This window comes from Xenopus laevis, chromosome 5S (assembly GCF_017654675.1).
Source record: "Xenopus laevis strain J_2021 chromosome 5S, Xenopus_laevis_v10.1, whole genome shotgun sequence".
Lineage (NCBI taxonomy): Eukaryota > Metazoa > Chordata > Amphibia > Anura > Pipidae > Xenopus > Xenopus laevis.
In genome coordinates, this window is record NC_054380.1 from 74484413 (window position 1) to 74504480 (window position 20068).

General features: G+C 37.6%; 1 protein-coding gene across 7 annotated transcripts in view; it reads left to right on the forward strand.

The window, feature by feature from the left end:
• Positions 1 to 7525: 7525 nt before the first annotated feature.
• Positions 7526 to 20068, forward strand: part of syncrip.S (synaptotagmin binding cytoplasmic RNA interacting protein S homeolog) — a 20375-nt gene continuing 7832 nt past the window's right edge. For 4 of the 7 annotated variants that reach the window (XM_018264347.2, XM_018264348.2, XM_018264349.2 and 1 more), the window contains exons 1-9: positions 7527 to 7876; positions 9690 to 9849; positions 13298 to 13416; positions 13549 to 13656; positions 15760 to 15873; positions 15952 to 16128; positions 17633 to 17768; positions 18064 to 18269; positions 19856 to 20005. In XM_018264347.2, coding sequence (XP_018119836.1) covers positions 9690 to 9849; positions 13298 to 13416; positions 13549 to 13656; positions 15760 to 15873; positions 15952 to 16128; positions 17633 to 17768; positions 18064 to 18269; positions 19856 to 20005 — 1170 coding nt within the window. In that variant the 5' untranslated portion in view covers positions 7527 to 7876. 7 annotated transcript variants of the gene reach the window in all.

Below are 20068 nucleotides of genomic sequence, written 5' to 3' on the forward strand. Positions count from 1 at the left end.
AAGGGACTAAACTCAAGTTTTTCATTGCAGACTGCAATGGGTTGAATTAGCTATGAAGGCATGGCAAGGAAACCACCTGATCCCACAAGAACAGACGGATAATGGACAAAAGAAATAAAGGAGCGATTACAATCATTTTTGTCGATAACATTTATATGTACAATACTGAAATAAGAATAATGCAATACAAGAATTAAATCATTCCAATTACTTATACCTATTGTTTTCTATGGCAACATAATTAATGCTCCTTTAAATGTGATCATGCTAAACTTTTAGCGGAGATAAAGAATTTAACATGCATGGTAATTAGCACAAGTGAATTAAATGGATATTAATATTTGTGATATAATTACAAATTAATCTTCAGACACATTTTAAAATTTGTATTTCTCATGTTCACCTTCCATGAAGGTTTTCATTCATCCAGGTCATGTAAATTGTAGTGGTAAGTCTAAAGGCAATCTTATAAATGTTTCACCACTCATACAAGAGGCTTCTTTACTTTGACTACTTACTTATATGAGCCACATTTATACTGCTATCAGTTTGATCACAGCAGAGGAACTAAGAGTCACCTAAAATTTGGCTGAGCTCTACCTAAGGTGACAATGGCATATCTAAATTGGAACTAAAAGAAATGCCAATGAGCTGATCATAATTGTCTTATTTTAAATTAATAATGACATTCCCTATTTCCAAACCCCATGCCCTGTATCACATATGAAGCATGAAGCTAAAATACCTAGGGGCCAGTTTAAAGGAGAAGAAAAGCTCCAAGACAGTTTATTGGCAACAGATTAGCCACAATAGTGCAAGCTATAACACTATATTTATTCTGCAGAATGCTTTACCATACCTGAGTAAACGGCTCTAGACACTGTCTCTGTTTTTTTTTTATATAAGCTACCATATAAGCTTGGTGTGACATCACTTCCTGCCTGAGTCTCTCCCTGCTCACTTACAGCTCTGAGCTCAGATTACAGCAGGGATGGGGGGAGGGAGGGGGAGAGGAGCAAACTGAGCATGCTCAAGCCCTGCCCTGGAGGTTTAAGCTGAAAACAGGAAGTCCATGTATACACAATAAAAGGAAAGAAATGCTGTGTTTGTTTTGACCGAGGACTCAGAGCAGCATTACTTTGAGGGTTTACTGGTGTATTTATATAGACCTTTCTGATAAAGCTTACTTCATTTTAGCCTTTCCTTCTCCTTTAAGACTGCTTGTGCCAAAAGGCTCTTTTGGGAAAAATGAAGGCAATTGCCAGGGTCATTTAAACACAAAATCGCACAAGATTAGTGAACTTACGCAGGGTTTCCTTAAATGGACCCTCTAGAGTTCACAACTAAAAAGTGTAAAGCTGCCTGAATAGCCAAAAGGAATTAAAAATTAGCAGAAAAGAAATTTCCTGATATGCAATTTGCTCTCTGACACACAGCTATGTCAGAGGTGTGATACCAACGCTTTATCAGGATGTGAATCCTCTCTCCAGACTATGTGATTTATCTACTACTCTATATTTACATACAGCCAATATAAAGATAAGAAGCGAAATGCATTATTTGTTTTCTCCTCCTTCATACCTCTATTGCTCTTGCGCATACTGAAATGCATGTAACTTTTAAAAAACATTTGATTATTTTTCAGGAAATCATTGACTCTGGAAGTCAGAAATGTTTTAGAACTTTCTATTGCAGACTTGCATTAAATGATGAATACAGTAGATGGATATCTAATTTCCTCAGGTCCAGTGAATCAAGAGATTAAACCATTAAAGGAAAGCTCAGGTGGCACTCAGGGGTAGTAAATTTTGAAAATGAAAAACCTGTTCATATATTTTCTATATATAACGCCGAAAGTCACGGAAATTGCCGAAGTGAAGGAAGAAGACCCAAAGATTACTGAAGTGCCGGAAGATGGCGTCCGTAAACTCTGATGCCCTGAATTTGCACCGAGGGGTAAGTAAAGAGTTAGGGGCATTTACCAGGGGTAGCAGCTAGGCTGGGGGGGAGCAGCGAGGGGGGTCTATGTAGGGTAGGAGTTTTTTCTATTAAGTGTTTAGTTCTCCTTTAAGCACTTGTTCTTCTTGTTTTCCCCCTCTTTATGCCACTTCAGTAAAAAAAGGTTAAGCTAAGGACCTGCATTTCATGATCTACCTATTCGAGCTTCCTCCTTGGACTGGTGGTTCGAGCTTCCTCCTTGGACTGGTGGTCATACATGTGCAGACTGCCTACTGAATCTGAAAAATTATACACAGGCAGCTCAACCTGCTGTAATTTCACCTAGGTAGGTGTGAGGTGCTTGTAGTGGAAGAAACTTGTATAGGGGTCACTTTATGTCTGCAAAAAGTCCAGTAGCATGCTGATGAGTAATTGCTTCTGAAAAATGCCCAGATTTTACTTATACATATAGACTCAGGCAACATTTTGGGCCTCACTGTGCCATTTGAGCCTTGTGAAAACAAACTTATGATCAAGTTTAGGTGGTGGACATATTTATAAAAATGAGAGATTGCTGTTCATTCCTTTGGGCTTTTAGAAATGTGTTTATCAAATGGTGAACTTTCACTTTTGCCCATAGAAATGAATAGAAAGTGGGTGAATTTTTCTGTGGTGAACTCTAATCTCATAAATCTGCTCCATGATGTCATAGAATCAGCTCATCCAAAGAAAGCCCAACATCGTCCAAAAAGTCAGTGAAAAGGTATCCATATAAATTTAAACAAAATTGTAAATAGTGAATAAGTAATTTCCTGATCACTTATGCAGAAGTAGTAGTCAAAACTCAAGGTGTCCAGTGTTGATCAAGTTAGTGACTTGAATGTGGCCAACCAAATCTGGGCATGGATTGCAAGCTATAAAATTTGAGCTTTGTGAAAACAAATTTACAGTATGATCAAGTTTAGGTGGTAGACTGTTGACATATTTATAAAACTGAAAGATTAGAGCAAAAAAAACTTTCCTACTTGCTGTTCATTCCTTTGGGCTTTTAAAAATGTGTGGTATATATAAAAAAATCATATATATATATATATAAACTAAGCTGTTTTATGTGATATATTTTATTTAAGAGACCGGAAATAATTAGGGCTAGATCTTCCCTTTTCCCCAAAAATACTCATGGCATGGCAGAACAACCAGTAGGGTCAAGGTGGTTGGAGACAGAAACTTGTTCAGAAAAGGACAAGATCTCATTCAAGATGCAATGAGATACTTATACATATAGACTCAGGCAACATTTTGGGCCTCACTGTGCCATTTGAGCCTTGTGAAAACAAACTTATGATCAAGTTTAGGTGGTGGACATATTTATAAAAATGAGAGATTGCTGTTCATTCCTTTGGGCTTTTAGAAATGTGTTTATCAAATGGTGAACTTTCACTTTTGCCCATAGAAATGAATAGAAAGTGGGTGAATTTTTCTGTGGTGAACTCTAATCTCATAAATCTGCTCCATGATGTCATAGAATCAGCTCATCCAAAGAAAGCCCAACATCGTCCAAAAAGTCAGTGAAAAGGTATCCATATAAATTTAAAAAAAATTGTAAATAGTGAATAAGTAATTTCCTGATCACTTATGCAGAAGTAGTAGTCAAAACTCAAGGTGTCCAGTGTTGATCAAGTTAGTGACTTGAATGTGGCCAACCAAATCTGGGCATGGATTGCAAGCTATAAAATTTGAGCTTTGTGAAAACAAACTTACAGTATGATCAAGTTTAGGTGGTAGACTGTTGACATATTTATAAAACTGAAAGATTAGAGCAAAAAAAACTTTCCTACTTGCTGTTCATTCCTTTGGGCTTTTAAAAATGTGTGGTATATATAAAAAAATCATATATATATATAAAACTAAGCTGTTTTATGTGATATATTTTATTTAAGAGACCGGAAATAATTAGGGCTAGATCTTCCCTTTTCCCCAAAAATACTCATGGCATGGCAGAACAACCAGTAGGGTCAAGGTGGTTGGAGACAGAAACTTGTTCAGAAAAGGACAAGATCTCATTCAAGATGCAAGTTAAAAAAACAAAACAGCTCAAGCTCACTGCAGACTTCTCCCTATGCCAGGTGCTGTCTCCAGTGTCCCCATTGTATCATACACAATAATCCGAATAGATGGCATTTCTGGGCTGTTTTTATTGTAGCAGGTAGCTGATCACACACCTAACGTGTTTTGGGATAAAATCCCTTAAGCCTAGGCTCATAGGCTCAATCAGAGCATATGATTAAGGGATTTTATACCGAAACGCATTAGGTGTGTGATCAGCTACAATAAAAACAGCCCAGAAGTGCTGTCTATTCGAATTATTGCTCATTCAAGATGGCCGTACTGACCACAATACATGCAGAAATGTAATTTGTTGCTGGCATCCCTTGGTATACAGCGTAAATCATATGGAACCAACTTCCAAAGAAGCAGATATAGCAGGAGTTACAAACAGCAGAAGGTGCTTATTGTTGGCTGGAGACTGCAGAGCTGGCTCTAAAGTCAATATTATAATTACGGTAAAGTAGAAAAAGTCAACTGAATGTATCTATTGCTCAATCTTTTCAGTGTTCAAATATATTTTTGTGGTCATTGTATATTACAATAGAGCGAGGTGCCCTTTTATAAGACTTCAAGAGGAGGTTTTATTTCCTCTTTTTTCATAGAAAATTATCCATAAAATGGCACCACTCCTCCAATGTCCCTAGTGAGTAACTTTTGGTTATCTACATCATACATTTTTTTCAGGTGGAGTGATTATTTAGTAGGCAAACAGATGTTATATGCTGTTTTCCTTCTTTTCTTTGAAGAATAACTTCAGCCCAAACATCAGATGCATTGACCTTAACAAAGAATTATCCGTAATGTTGAGAATATCACAGGACAGGAACTGCGCAAAGGCCCTCTTATGGGATTAAGGCTTCCATGTCTTGCAGGGGCCAGAAATTGGCTATGATACCTTTTTAATAAAAAAATAGGAAAAAATATTTTCTATAGAAAGAAAAAAAAAGAATAAAGTACCCCGCAATAACATTAATAATGTGCTAGGAGGTTCTATGTGCAATCAATTATTTGCACATAGAACCTGTTAGCACATTATTAATGAATTTTAACTCTATGCACTGCACTTTACTTTTGTAAAAAACCTTTTAAAAAATCCTTTCGGACTAAGAAGGTATTTTCTCAAGAGTGTTTATCAATGAATTCAACTTGAAAAATGTTGTGATTTGTTACTGGTGGGGTGTGGATCGTCATATAATAGGGACACTGAATGTCCAATACCAATCGTATTAATTAAATATATTTTAGTGGTTTGAAGTGATTTAAGATTTTAGAGTGACCTTTGATTATTAGTTATTGCGGGGTACTTATTCTTTTTTTTCTTTCTATAGAAAATAATTTTTCCTATTTAAATTCACTGACCTATGTCAGACCCCTGTTATAACTAAGTGGATATAAAATTTGATTGAAATGATTAAGATAAACCAGCATACATTTTCTTCGCCACACCACTTACTTTCTCTTACTTTCTCTCCTTAGGGTGCGTTCAACTCCTCTAGCTACTTCCAAGCCAAATTTCATACAAGAATTCCCATAGGGAGGAAGCACACCGGACACTTGGCTTTGCCTTTTAGAACATTTATTCAGCAGAGTTGGCACAAGCTTTCGGGGTCAACCCCTTCCTCAGGTGCAATAAAAATCAAGTGAACACAATTGCATTAAATACCTTTAACACCATGTGAACTATCATGTGATACAATTAACTGTTTAGTGCTTGATCCCATTCATCTTTATATAGTGATTTATATGTATCCCATAATTCATGAAGAAAGGAAGAATCCCTTTAGGAAAATTCATTGCCTGCAATATAACAATAAATACTATAAATAACTTATTTAAGACATACTTGTATCAAACATTATTTGTAACAATATTAAAACTTTACAAAAAAAATGGCACATTTAGATGTGGTGAATGTGCACACTGTAATGGTATCTTGAAAGGTGACATTATAGCACATCCATCCAAGGGCTTTCCAATAAAATTGAATGGGCATTTTACCTGTAATAGTACAGGAGTCATTTATATGATAAAATGCCCATGCGGACTTACCTATGTGGGACAGACAAGTAGATCTATAAAAACCAGATTAAAGGAACATAAAAGTAGTATTCGAAATTATACACCAGATATAGAGAAACAGGAAAGTAAGAAAGAAAATATATCTGAAATGTCGGTGGCAAAACATTTTTTTCACAATAAACATACGGTAGCCCAATTAAGATGGAATATATTGGAACAAGTAACTACTGAGAGGGGAGGTAATATAAGAAAACGGTTGCTACAGCGAGAAGCAGTGTGGATAAAAAGATTGGATTCCCTAACACCTATGGGATTGAATGAAAGTTTTAACATGAGATGTTTTTTATATGTAACAATTTTCTATTAGACTACAATTGTAGCGTTACTGGTTGAAGCATAGTTTCTAAACTGTTTTGTAAAGTTTTAATATTGTTACAAATAATGTTTGATACAAGTATGTCTTAAATAAGTTATTTATAGTATTTATTGTTATATTGCAGGCAATGAATTTTCCTAAAGGGATTCTTCCTTTCTTCATGAATTATGGGATACATATAAATCACTATATAAAGATGAATGGGATCAAGCACTAAACAGTTAATTGTATCACATGATCGTTCACATGGTGTTAAAGGTATTTAATGCAATTGTGTTCACTTGATTTTTATTGCACCTGAGGAAGGGGTTGACCCCGAAAGCTTGTGCCAACTCTGCTGAATAAATGTTCTAAAAGGCAAAGCCAAGTGTCCGGTGTGCTTCCTCCCTATGGGAAGTCTTGTATGAAATGATTAAGGCAGACTATCCTTACACCTTTTTAATAATAACAACAGCAAAATTGGTGATATTAAAGAAAATACTTTATGTGTAACATGGAAGTGGGCAGACTATGATTCCATGGACTTCTATTTCAAATCCCTGGTCATAAATGATGAAGCATTAGACTTCTCAATCATGAACCGTAACATATTTTGAGATTTTTAAAATATCATTTTTGTAGACAACTATAGAACATTTAAATAGGGCTCTAAAAAATTAATATATATTAATAGGAATTTTACATCTTTTTGCAGAGGTGGAAATACATGAACTCAGGCAGATCCAGCAAGCTCAGGTTCTCCAGAATAAAACAATGTATAGTTTTTCTAGGTAAACTAATGGTTTCCCTCAGGAATGTTTCAAAAAGGTCTGGCAATTCGTGGAACCGAAATGTCAAATTCTGCTGGCACTTAAAAGTTTAATTCAAGGCAGCTGTTTACAGAACCATTTCAGCATTCAGTTTACTGACGTTGATATTACATAAAATGCGAAAACAATGACACTCCTTTCCAGGCAAGAAAAACTGAAAAAGTGACAACACGCATGCGCTCTTATGAGGTTCGCCTTCACGCGCGCCGCCAATAATGGGACGAAAGCTGGTTCACTTTCAGAAGACTGGAGATCTTCTCCGGGGTTTCCTGGGCGGTTCCACAGGGTTTTAGGGTTCCTCCCATAGCAGAAAGCGAGTTTTCAGTATTGCAGGGGTAGCCCAGGAAACCCTGAAGGCGAGTGACGCTTACAGCTTCCACCTTGCGCGTCCCTGGAGTATTCCGCGCGTGCACGAAGGAGGGGTGGGACTGGCTGGTAGCGGCGTGAGTTTAGCTCTCTAACGGCCGCCATTTTACAACAACCACACTCCGCCGGACAAGGGAGCTGCTGCAACACGAGGGGCGCGTTCGTCCGCTAGAGCGAGGAGCGAAAGAACGGGGAACGGCAGAAGGAAGGCAGCCTGCAACTTAAGAGACCAGTCCCGAACCTGGAATCATCGGGAGAGGTAAGAGGCCCGACTACCTGTATGGAAGATGCGGCCGCACGTTTTTCGCTCGTGTTTCCCAGCCGGCTTTTGTGGGGGTTTCTGATTCCGGTTGGAGCCCCTGTCCCCGGCTTAGAGTGGCCGATACTCCAATCGCGTTTTGCTTTTCCCTTGAGACGTAAAGTGGAAGCGACTTGCTATTTGAGTCCATGTGCGCGGCCTGTGCCTTCCAAGGCCCGATGCTGCTGGGGTTGGGAGGAAGCATGGCGGAGCCGGGGAATTTTGCTGAATCCACAGGAAGAGAATACTTGGCTTTTAGACGCTCTCTTGCGATCGGTTTTAGTTTTGTGTTCGGGTTTATTCGGAATAGATTCATCGATCCGCCTTGCGATGCTTTAACTAGTGTTGAACTACATTTCCCAACATCTCTTGTGGAACTTTTGCAGAGCAGTACAGCGATGGCTTTTCGTTCTTTTGCTACATTCATAATAGAAATGTGGTTGTCACGTGGTTTGGACAATTGGGGAGCTACCAATTGAATGAATTTTGGCTGCGGGGGGAAGCGGTGGCTTCCTGGGGCCCTGTTGGCATTGTGTGTGAGACTAGGCCCGCGCCTGCTGCTGCCTTGGCTGAACACGTGGTGTTTGTAGACTTCTCCCGGCTCGGCCTCGCAGCGCCCGATGGGTGGGGAGAAGGAAGAGGCGCTTTGTTCCCTCTGCGCGTAGGTAAAACTAAAGCGGGCGGGAAGGAGCAATTTCACAAATATCCGCACACGCCGGGCCCCATACAAATTTAGGTTGCGTTTCTAAAATCTTTAATTTCTCCATGCCCAGCCCTTCAGCAAATCCCAATTCCCCAAACAAATGAATGGTATTTGCTTTATGAATAGAACAACGATGAAAACCCGGTCAATGTGGAATGTACCAAGTGCAGTGGTTCTTTTCAGCAACAATTGTCAACCGATAGATATATTAAAGTATCACCCCATGTAAATTATAAGGATATTATAAGTTACCCAGGAGTTTCATGACCATTATACAGGCCATGGAACTCCAAGGTAACTTATAATATCCTCATTTTGCAGGGGTACTTTATAATAATACACACGTTTCAGTGAGTCTTGTGACAAATTACATCACTACTCACTGTTATAACTGATGACGTCTGAACTCACCGTTTATAAGGATATCATTTACAAGATATTCATGGCTTTTGTGTATTATATAGTGAATAGTGCCCCTATTGTAAAATATAAGGAAATGATAAGTTAGAGGAGTTTCATGACTATAAAAACACAAGGCAGAGTGCTTTCATACAGGTTATGGAACTCTGAGGTTACTTCTAATATCCTCATGTTTTCCAACAAGGGGTACGTTATAACAATACACAAGTTTTAGCAAGTCGTGTGACAAAAATGATATCTCTACTCACCATTTTTTCACTTCACTAGTCACCATTTATAAGGATATACTTTACAAGATATTCATTGCTTTTGTGTATTTTATAATATATATATATATATATATATATATATATATATATATATATATATATATATATATATATATATATATATATTAAAAATAAATAAATAAAATCTTGCTATTTGGTTACTTCCAGTTAGACACACAGGCAATACAGCAAAGGTTTGTGTGTATTTGAACACATCTGAAACGTCTTTCCCTCTGAGGAAGATTCCATTTAGAACTGTTTCTTTTGTTGCTGCCATTGTATTGCATTTTTAGTGGCTGATGAATAACGATTGTGTTGCATTTAACTCCGTGACAGATGCCAGTCATTTCACTTATTGATGTCGATTATTGAATTTACACAGATGTCTGCAGATATGGCTGCTGAACATGTAAATGGGAATGGTACTGAAGAGCCCATGGATACTTATGCTGCAAGCGCCCAGTCAGAGCATACGCAGACTTTGCTAGATGCTGGTTTACCACAGAAAGTTGCTGAAAAACTAGATGAAATTTACATTGCAGGTAAGACTTGGTTCTTGCAAAAAAAAACAAAAACACTTCTAGTTTGGAGGTTTTCGTAACCACCGGATTGCACCTAAATTGAGCAACTTTTTGTGGTTTCCAAACTTAATGAGAACTGCAGATATAATTTTGGTGCCCCTATTTTGCTTTGCTATATAGTGCAGGCATTCTGCATAGGTTTTAAACATGTGTTAAAGCCCCCCCCCCCCCACACACACAAATACTATTTTTATATGTAAAAAAGGTCGTCTTCTAATAAATGAAACTGGTGCATTTGTAGGGATAACGTCCCATTTAGCAAAATATCTCTTCTGGAGGCAAGCTGGTATGGGGGGGGGGGAATAACTGAGAAAGTGATGTCTGCTGTTTAAGTTGTCCATGCAGATCACATTTGTTGACTTTCTGAACCACAATGACTGTGGCTATATACAGGAGCCATTCACTTCTGCTCCTGATATTTATCTAATATATAGATTTTCTTTTTTTTTTTTAGTCTCACATAAAACTTGCATACTTTTCCTGTTAGATAAAGCTTTGAAAATATAGGCTTTACATGGGTTGTTCACCTTCTAAACACTTTTTTCCATTCAATTGTTCCTGTCTCTGGTGTTTGAGTCTTAGGGCTAGTCCACACGGGGAGATAGCGACGCGTTTGCGGTCGCGGCGACAAATCGCCGCGACCGGCGCAGGCGACAGTTTTGTATGGGCGCCTATGTAAAAACGCCTGTGCTAACCACACGAGGCGATGCGCTTTTCAACAGTCGCCTGAAAATGCCTCGCCAGGATCGCCTCGCATCGCCTCGTGTGGTTAGCACAGGCGTTTTTACATAGGCGCCCATACAAAACTGTCGCCTGCGCCGGTCGCAGCGACTGTCGCGACGCTTTGTCGCCGCAAACGCGTCGCTATCTCCCCGTGTGGACTAGCCCTTACAGCTCAGTAATTCAGGTGCAGACTTTGCAACATTTAGTTGATACATTTCTCAGCAGAATCTCTGGAGTATTGGCAATTATTGTATCAATTCTAACATTGAAACCCAGAGATTCTCCTCAGCAGGGTCAAAGATAAGACATGTATCAACTAAATGTATCAAACTAGAACAGATTAGAGTCGGCGACCCCCCCCCTCCCAGAGCTGCTTCAGAAAATGAAAAATTACACTTCAATATTAGAAAAACGGTCACACATAGAAAATGGAAAGTCATTGGAAAAAGTCATTATTTCTGGTGATATATCTGAAAACAACTAGATGTTTGAAGGTGAACTACCCCTTTAATATCCAAGCATATGGCTTCTTTTTAAAAGCACAGTTGGCCTGTGTTCTGTGCAGACAGGTTTAGATTATACTTTATTTACAATCTTAAATTGTGAGTGAACTGAGTTTGCCAGCAAAATAAATATATATATATATATATATATATATATATATATATATATATATATATATATATATATATATATATATATATATATATATATATATATATATATATATATATATATATATATATATATATATATGCTGAATGTGTACTCTTGTTTATTCAGAGATGAATTTGCTTAATCAGATATTGAGCTCTGTATAACAAGCCAGTGCCCTTCTGACTGCAGCATTCTCAGATTTACAGATGAGTTCATTATATAGGACGTTTAACTTGGAATTTTAATCCCATGAACTGCTTCTCCCTCCCATAACTGCTTTAAAGAAACAGAAAAATGAAAACTTATGGTACTTGCATCTATTCAGTTTGCTGTTTATTCCAGGAAATAACCATCTTGGATATTAATACAGTAAGAGAGTTTGTGTTCAGCACACACCCAATTAATTTAGCTCCTCAAACAGAAGGTAAAATGTGATTTGCCCTTTATAGAAATAATTTAATATTTAGAAAAAAAAACTCCTTAAACTGTTGAAAAAGTGAATGTGTAGCCTCTTTAGGTATACAAATGACATTTTAAACATGGATTTTCATACTTTTCAGTGGGAAAGCTGCCCAAACATCTAGACTCCAAGGCTCAATTTATTAAGGGGTGACAGTCCAGGCCTCTTGAGTTAGGCCTAGAATTTTATGTGGACGATTAAAGTCAACATCCCATTATTTTAGCGTAGTATAAACATATAGGGATATTCTTTACTGTTGACTGCTTTTAACCAAAGAAAACACTCATTTGGCAATCTGTCTGACATGCTGGCTCTGTACTGGTTGTGAGTGTCCTAGCGCCGGAGGGGGGAATTTTATTTAAAAAAGTCTCAACCCAACCTAGAGCGCAGGCTCTATTAGCCAGCAACTTTGGGTATAATATATTAAGTTAGGGTAACCGTAAGAACAACTTTTTTTTTTTTTTTTTTTTTTAATTCTTTCCCCTAGCTAAACAGGGCAAACATTTGAAGCTACCTCATTGCACAGGTAGATACAGCCACTAGAGTGGCCTTTTATTTATTTATCCATGTGCTCATTTTACCATGCACAACAGGGCAATCACACTGCATTTAAGTTATGGGCTTGGAGCAAGGCCATGTTTAGGAAACCAGAAAGTATTTCATAGATACATCAAGGAAGTGGCACAGCAGCTGTTTGGCATAAGAGTAATCATTAAAGGGGGCAGTTCACCCATTTTTTTTAAAATGTGTTTTGCATCTCTAGTTTAAGACTTAAAATGCTGTTTGGTTGTGTAGATTACTTACCTGGCATCCAGACAGCATTAAAGGGTCATGGAACAATGGGGGGGACACAGCTTGCATGTCGGGTTGAAATTTTGTAAAACTTAGAAGTTTGAAGACAAATAACTGGCTATAGTGTGCATGGACAAACATGTGCCTTGCATTCTATTGCCATGTTTTTTCTTATTTTGTATTATTTTCATACTACAGTAGTTTAACATATAACTTTAATTGTGTATTTTTGTGGTCACAAGTCATCCACAATGAAAATCGTATCAAAATGTCTATTTTATTTTGCATGGATTTCAAGTTAGGGTATATCACTACAGCAATGGTAACTTGATTAATCTCGAAGAGGTAAACAGACATGTTTTGTCAAATCTGTGCATATGTGCTTTACACTCCCAGTGATTGAAAACATGTTGGCAGTTAACACAGGAAGCATAGTTTCAGTTAAAAAGTTGATACCAATACACAATTACTACATTGCTAAATTTTGCTTGATAGTGTGAGTATGGGTGATAAACCTTTGAATTACAAAGTGGACTTAGAGTATTTCATAGTATTGTACACAACCAATCCAGCAACATTAACTGTAAATATGGGGTTGCAGGGTTTAATGCTACTTTAGTTGTACTACATCATTTACCAGGTTATAGTGTGTTCTGTAAAGTTAGGATGTTATTGGCAAACCCCAAAGATTTCCCTTTGTCCATAACTGTTTAAATGTATTTATGCTATTCAGAATTTAATGTCACTTAATTTACAACTTTTTTGTGTTTTCTACAGGATTAGTTGCACACAGTGATTTAGACGAACGAGCAATAGAGGCTTTAAAGGAGTTTAATGAAGAAGGTGCGCTAGCTGTGCTTCAGCAGTTTAAGGACAGTGATCTTTCACATGTACAGGTAAAAAGCCTCATACAGCAGTGGATTGGTTATATTTAGTTACTAGTGCTCTATATTGACTGGCAAAACCATATTTGAAATGCTGAACAAGTATTGTTTTGACAAGCCTTGCTGTTTTTAAAACTCTTTTAGAATAAAAGTGCCTTTTTATGTGGAGTTATGAAGACCTACAGACAGAGAGAAAAACAAGGGACCAAAGTGGCAGATTCTAGTAAAGGGCCTGATGAGTCCAAGATAAAGGTACACATTCAGAAAAATTCTATCTGTATGAATGACATTTGTATTCTTCAACTTGTTCTGTAAAGCAACATGTTAGAATTATAGGTATGGCAAACCGAGTATAGACTAAAATTCAGCTTTTCAAATCTGAACCCTATAGTGCAGGGTTGTCCAACTGGCCCCCTTCTGTGGCCCCCCACATGCTGTCTGCTTACCATATGTAAGCTTTAAAAGGTATCACTAGAGAGATTAACTGACCCCTGCATAGTTTAAACCTCAAATTGCTTGCCCAATGCTGCTTGGGTGTGCCATTCTTTGCTTGCCCAGTGCTGCTTGTTTGTGCCATTCCCTACTTGCCCAGTGCTGTTTGGGTGAGCCATTCTCTGCTTGCCCTATGCTACCTGTGGAATGTAAGTCTGTTAGGAGTTTGTTAGCATTTTGAAATTATTGTTAAGGGCCCCTAAGGTGTTTAATCATGTGTTGGGGGGTTGCTGTATTATCCACAGGGGAGGATGAGGCATATGGATTTAGAGAGAGTGACCAACACTGACTTCCATAATCGGCCCTCCACCACATAGGCCAGTAAAATTTTGGCCCTCGGTACCACAGAAGTTGGACAGCTCTGCTATAGTGTATTTAGTAACCATCACATCTGCTTGAAGGTGGAAGACACTTTCCCCATAAGCAAAATGTGGTGATCTCATTTACTAAATTAAGTAGGTAGGTTAAAGAAATATCAGTGGGCATCATTTTCATATTGGCTCCTGTCACCAACTTCTTGCTGACACAGCACTTTGTCTGACAACATTTGCACTCCTAGAAACAAGTTTTCCAAAACTATGGGTCCACCTTTATTTTATTCATTGTGGTTAACATTATGTCCTCCTACGGGGGACTAGAATTGGCAGAGACCCCAGTTAGGTCAATGAGTTGCCGTTTGCTATTCTAGATACTCATCAAAGCATATAATAAAGTTTGTTACATTTGGGATCAGGTTTATTGTTTATATCTATTGTTTATATCCTCTATTCTTGTAGCTATAGCTGAAATTGTGCCCATGGGAGAAAAATAATTATGTTCATGCCCTACCTGATAGAACAGTTTACAGATGCAAGTAGGACTTCACACTTTAGCTAATATAGCTTGCACGGTGGGAGCGTAACTAGCAGTACGTTTTCTGCCATTTAGATAAGTTTGAACTTGCTTAGTTACAATTCGTGGAAAAAGGTTAAAAAAAAGTTGCCTGCTTGGTTTTTTTATTGGAAGTTATGGCTGGTGTTCATTTGAACAAAAATTAGCTTTTTAACCTGCAGTTCTATAAAAATCATGTTGCAAAAAAAAGGCATTAAAATAAGATGGATAGTTGCAGTTTGCATTACAGTCCGATGAAATGTTGACAGGAAAGTATACACCGAAATAGAAGAATATCCTTGCGTTAATGTTTTTTGAAGATTGTTAAATCAGCTAGTCGGAACAATTTGGATACCATAGTTGCTTACCTGACGCTAATTAATTCTTTCATTGTTTAAGCTGCTTTAGTGCAGCTGATTAATATCTTGCTGCAGTGACACACACAAAAGGCAGCAATACAGAGGATACTAATTGAAGTAGTTATATGTGCAAATAGACGTATTAATATAAAGTTTGATAGTTTTGAATTTGGCTTCATTGTGCAATATTATATATTTGATTTTTTTTCTACCCCTTAGGGCTTTGCCATCTGGCACAGATCTGGGCATTTTGTTTTCTGGTTGATCCTTTGCAAGCTGGCAACAAAACTCTCCAATAAACCCCAAGGTCTCAGGATAGTCACTTTGAAACATTGACGGCTATGTTTCAGAATGACACCTGGCCTGCCAATGTCAAACTATTCCTACTGTCTGTCCACAGAGCTATTAATCTCCCTGGTATCACCACCTTAATCAAGCTGCATTCTGTAACTTGTATAGTTAACACTGCACTGTCCAGCTCTTTGTTCAGTCATGTGTCAGAAGCATGCTATATTTGCAGTCACAGTATAAATTGAGTTTGTATACAAAGTATTGCAGGGAAAAAAAATAACCACCTAAACCTAGGATAGTAAGTTGTATTCTTAGTGTTGTACTATGTTACCATCTGTTCTAGGCACTGCTGGATAGAACTGGGTACACTCTTGATGTGACAACAGGTCAAAGGAAATATGGAGGTCCGCCTCCAGAATCTGTGCACACTGGACAGCAGCCATCAGTTGGAACAGAAGTAAGTAAGCCTACTAGATAGTAGTTACTAGCAGTATATGTGTTTTTTTGTTTTTTTTAACCTTTCACTATTTTGCAGATTTTTGTGGGGAAAATCCCTAGAGATCTCTTTGAAGATGAGCTTGTGCCATTGTTTGAAAAAGCTGGATCAATATGGGATCTCCGCTTAATGATGGATCCATTGACTGGTTTAAATAGGGGATATGCCTTTGTGACATTCTGTACAAAAGAAGCTGCTCAAGAAGCTGTCAAGCTGGTATGTGATGGAACTCACTGTAAATTGTTTTTCTACTACTGTTTAGGTGAACATAGGTCATTCAGTTTGTTGACAGTTATATCCCCTTCAATAGTAAAGTTGTTTTATTTATTTATTTTTTCCAAGTTGCATAATAGATCTCACTTAGAACTCCATTCGTACTAATTTTGTACTTGTCTAATGACTAGAAGCCAGCATCTGTTAATTGCCTGCCTCCATTAACCTTACAGGCTCATACAAATATGTATTAAAAAGTCAAAAGGTTATCCAAATATTACTCCCCTTTCTTTGATGGCTCTAAAATACTTGTTCTCCTCCAAGCACACCAAAAACTTCCTTCAAAATATAGTTGAGACAGCGCTAAAAAAGCTTTAGGGGATTAAGCAGTACACAGATAGTAATGTGTAGTATATTTAACCTTCTTTTAGATATAGTAAGCCCACTCTCCAAACTCTCACATACAGAGTTAAATGGCAAAGCAAACTCTCTGAACATGTAGTCCAAATCACCAACTGTGGTGAACGATTGGGTACTCACAGACGTTTAAGATATAGTTAGGCCCATAAATTATTGTCGACCTCCGCCAGCAACTCCCTTCCTCCATTGCAGCTTAAAATATGGAGCAGATAAATAGTATAAAACACTTTATTACCGGTAAGTGGTATAAAATATTTAAGATGCACTCCCAAAAATAGCAAGGGTTTAAGCACTACTAGACCGCCAGTCCAATGTCCATCCACACTCACCTGAGTGCATTTTAAATATTTTATACCACTTAATAAAGGGTTTTATACCATTTTATCTGCTCCATATTTTAAGCTACAACGGAGGAAGGCAGTGCTGTTGGAGGTCGACAATAATTGATGGGCCTAACTATATCTTAAACGTCTGAGTACCCAATCGTTAACCACATTTGGTGATTTGGACTACAGGTTGAGAGTCACGTGTTTGCTTTGCCATTTAACTCTGTGTATGTGAGAGTTTGGAGAGTGGGCTTACTCTATCTAAAACCAGGTTAAATATACTACACTATATCTTACTATCTGTGTACTGCTTAATCCCATGAAGCTTTTTTTAGCGCTGTCTCAACTATATTTTGAAGGAAGTTCTACAAATGGCTTGGATGATTTTTTGGACAGACATAATATCAAAGGCTATTGTGATACTAAGCTCTATAGTTAGTATAGGTATGGGTATATAAAATTTAATTAAAAGTAGGGAGGGGTGTGTGGATGCTGGGTTTTCATTTGGAGGGGTTGAACTTGATGGACTTTGTCTTTTTTTCAACCCAATTTAACTATGTAAATGTGTAGGGGGGGTTGCAACACTACAAAAACAGGTATGTGATATTAATTCAATCAATTCCGCCATGCATGGGATAGATATAAATCCGTTTTATGAAAGAAAAAAGGTTTACTCATTCTTTGTTTTTGCAATGTTTGGTTCTTAACTGCATAAGTCATATAAATATAACTTATCCTTACATGTTTGAAACTCTTTTCAGTACAATAACTATGAGATCCGACCTGGAAAGCACATTGGTGTATGCATCTCTGTTGCCAATAACAGACTCTTTGTTGGGTCGATTCCAAAAAGTAAAACAAAGGAACAAATTGTTGAGGAATTTAGCAAAGTAACAGGTAAGTAATGTGCTGTGCATTGAGTTTTGTGCAGTTATTGAACCCAGAGGGAAATTACTCTTTCCACCTTCTGCCTCTAAAACCCATCTGCAATTTGTCCTTTCCACTTTTTTAAGCACTAACTGCACTTGTCACTTTTATAGCCAAAATCAGGGTCATCATAGTGGATTAAGGAATGCAATTGTGTGTAGCACAAGTTTTTAGACTAGTTCACATATACAAATGTGTGACTGTTGGGGACATTTCTTTGGTTTAAGCTACTTAATTAACTTCCGCATGTATATTTTTTTTCCAGAGGGACTTACTGATGTTATACTATACCATCAGCCTGATGATAAAAAAAAGAATAGAGGATTTTGTTTTCTTGAATATGAAGACCACAAAACTGCTGCTCAAGCCAGACGAAGGTTAATGAGCGGCAAAGTAAAAGTTTGGGGCAATGTTGTGACAGTGGAGTGGGCAGACCCTATTGAAGATCCAGATCCTGAAGTAATGTCAAAGGTGAGTTTGTTTGTTTTTTTGGCAGGGGAAGGACCAAGGGTTGTGAAGTTTTTCTGTTATACTTGGACTGATAAAACCATTCCTTTTCCAAGTTCATTTTTAGGTGAACCACCACTTAGAGAATCATTTAGCTAACAAGTAATCTTAAAGGAACGGTAAAACCAAAAAAGTGTGTTAAAGCAATGAAAATAAAAATGTAGTGTTACGCTGCACTGGTAACCGGTGTGACTTCAGAAAGACTGCTGCTGTGTAGCCATGGGGGCAGCCATTCATGCTGGAAAAAGAAGAAAAGGCACAGGATATCCATCAGATAATGGATAAGCTCTTTAATATACAATAGGATTCTTCAGAACTTATCTGTCATCTATTGTGTATCATTTGCTTGAATGGCTGTCCCCTCGCTACACAGTTCTACATCAGTTTTACTAGTGCAGGGCAACAGTACATTAAAAGCACTTTCATTTTTTGGAGTTACTGTTCCTTTAAAGGAGAAATAAACCCTTTATTAAAATAAAAATCTACCCCACATACCCCTCTCCCTCCTCCCCCAGCCTAGCTGCTACCCTGTGCAAATGTCCCTAACTTTTTACTTACCCCTCAGTGCAGATTCAGGGATCTGAGTTCACGGCAGCCATCTTCAGGATCTTCAGTAATCTGAGAATTAGACCGGCAAAGTGGCGCATGCTCAGTTGGAGGAATTTCCCGGTTTGCGACAACTGTGCATGTGCAGAAATGGACAGAAATTGTCAAATCGCCTGGAAGAAGACACGAAGACCTGGAAGATGGCTGCCGTGAGCTCTGATCCCTGCACCGAGTTGTAGCTAAAAAAAAAATAGGGGCATTTGCCTGTGGTAGCAGCTAGGCTGGAGGTGAGCAGGGAAGGGGGGTCTATAAGGCTAGGGTTTTTTTTTTTTTTTTAAGGGTTTTGTTTCTCCGTTAAATCATTTGCACTTGGTTTTCTAAACTTAGGCACTAAGTTTAAGACTTGATTCTAGCTGCTTGCAATGAGGCTGGGTTTTTATTTCTCTAGTATTTATTCCAATATGACATACAAATGTCCGCATTGTTTCTAAGGTCCCTCAACCCAGGTCCTAAAAATGTTCTTTTTTGTTTTATTAAAAAAAAATCTGAAAGCCAATAGTACATTGTCAAAAAATGTGAGCCGTTTTTCTGCATACTGAAAGTTAATTTTAAGACACACTTTAGGCTAATTACTCCAGTTAGTATCTGTAAACCAAAATATTTCCACTGTATAAAGGCAAAATGTCACAAAGGTCTTTAAAATGGAGTGTCACTTATCCTAAAAGCCCAACTTTAAATCAATTTGCATGTTAAATTTAGTTTTTTTTCATTGTTTGGCAATGTAAATGTAAACACCAAGGGGCAGATTTATCAAAATGTGAGATTTATCAAAATGTGAGATTTAAATAAACTCACCCACGTTCTATTAAAAGGTGGCAAATTTAAAAACTATTTTAAACTATTAGGTTGGTTTGAATTGGCCATGCTACCATATTAAGTTAGCTTACAGGTGAACTGACCTTTTAAATTCTGTGAAACATTGTTAGTCTCATTTTTCCACCTAGGTTAAAGTTCTATTTGTTCGCAATCTTGCAAATACTGTTACAGAAGAAATTTTAGAAAAGGCATTTGGTCAGTTTGGTAAATTGGAGCGAGTGAAGAAGCTGAAAGACTATGCCTTCATTCATTTTGATGAGCGTGTTGGTGCTGTTAAGGTAATTAGAAATGGTTTTAACATTTACATTCACTATGATCCATATTAATCAGCATGTAAAAAA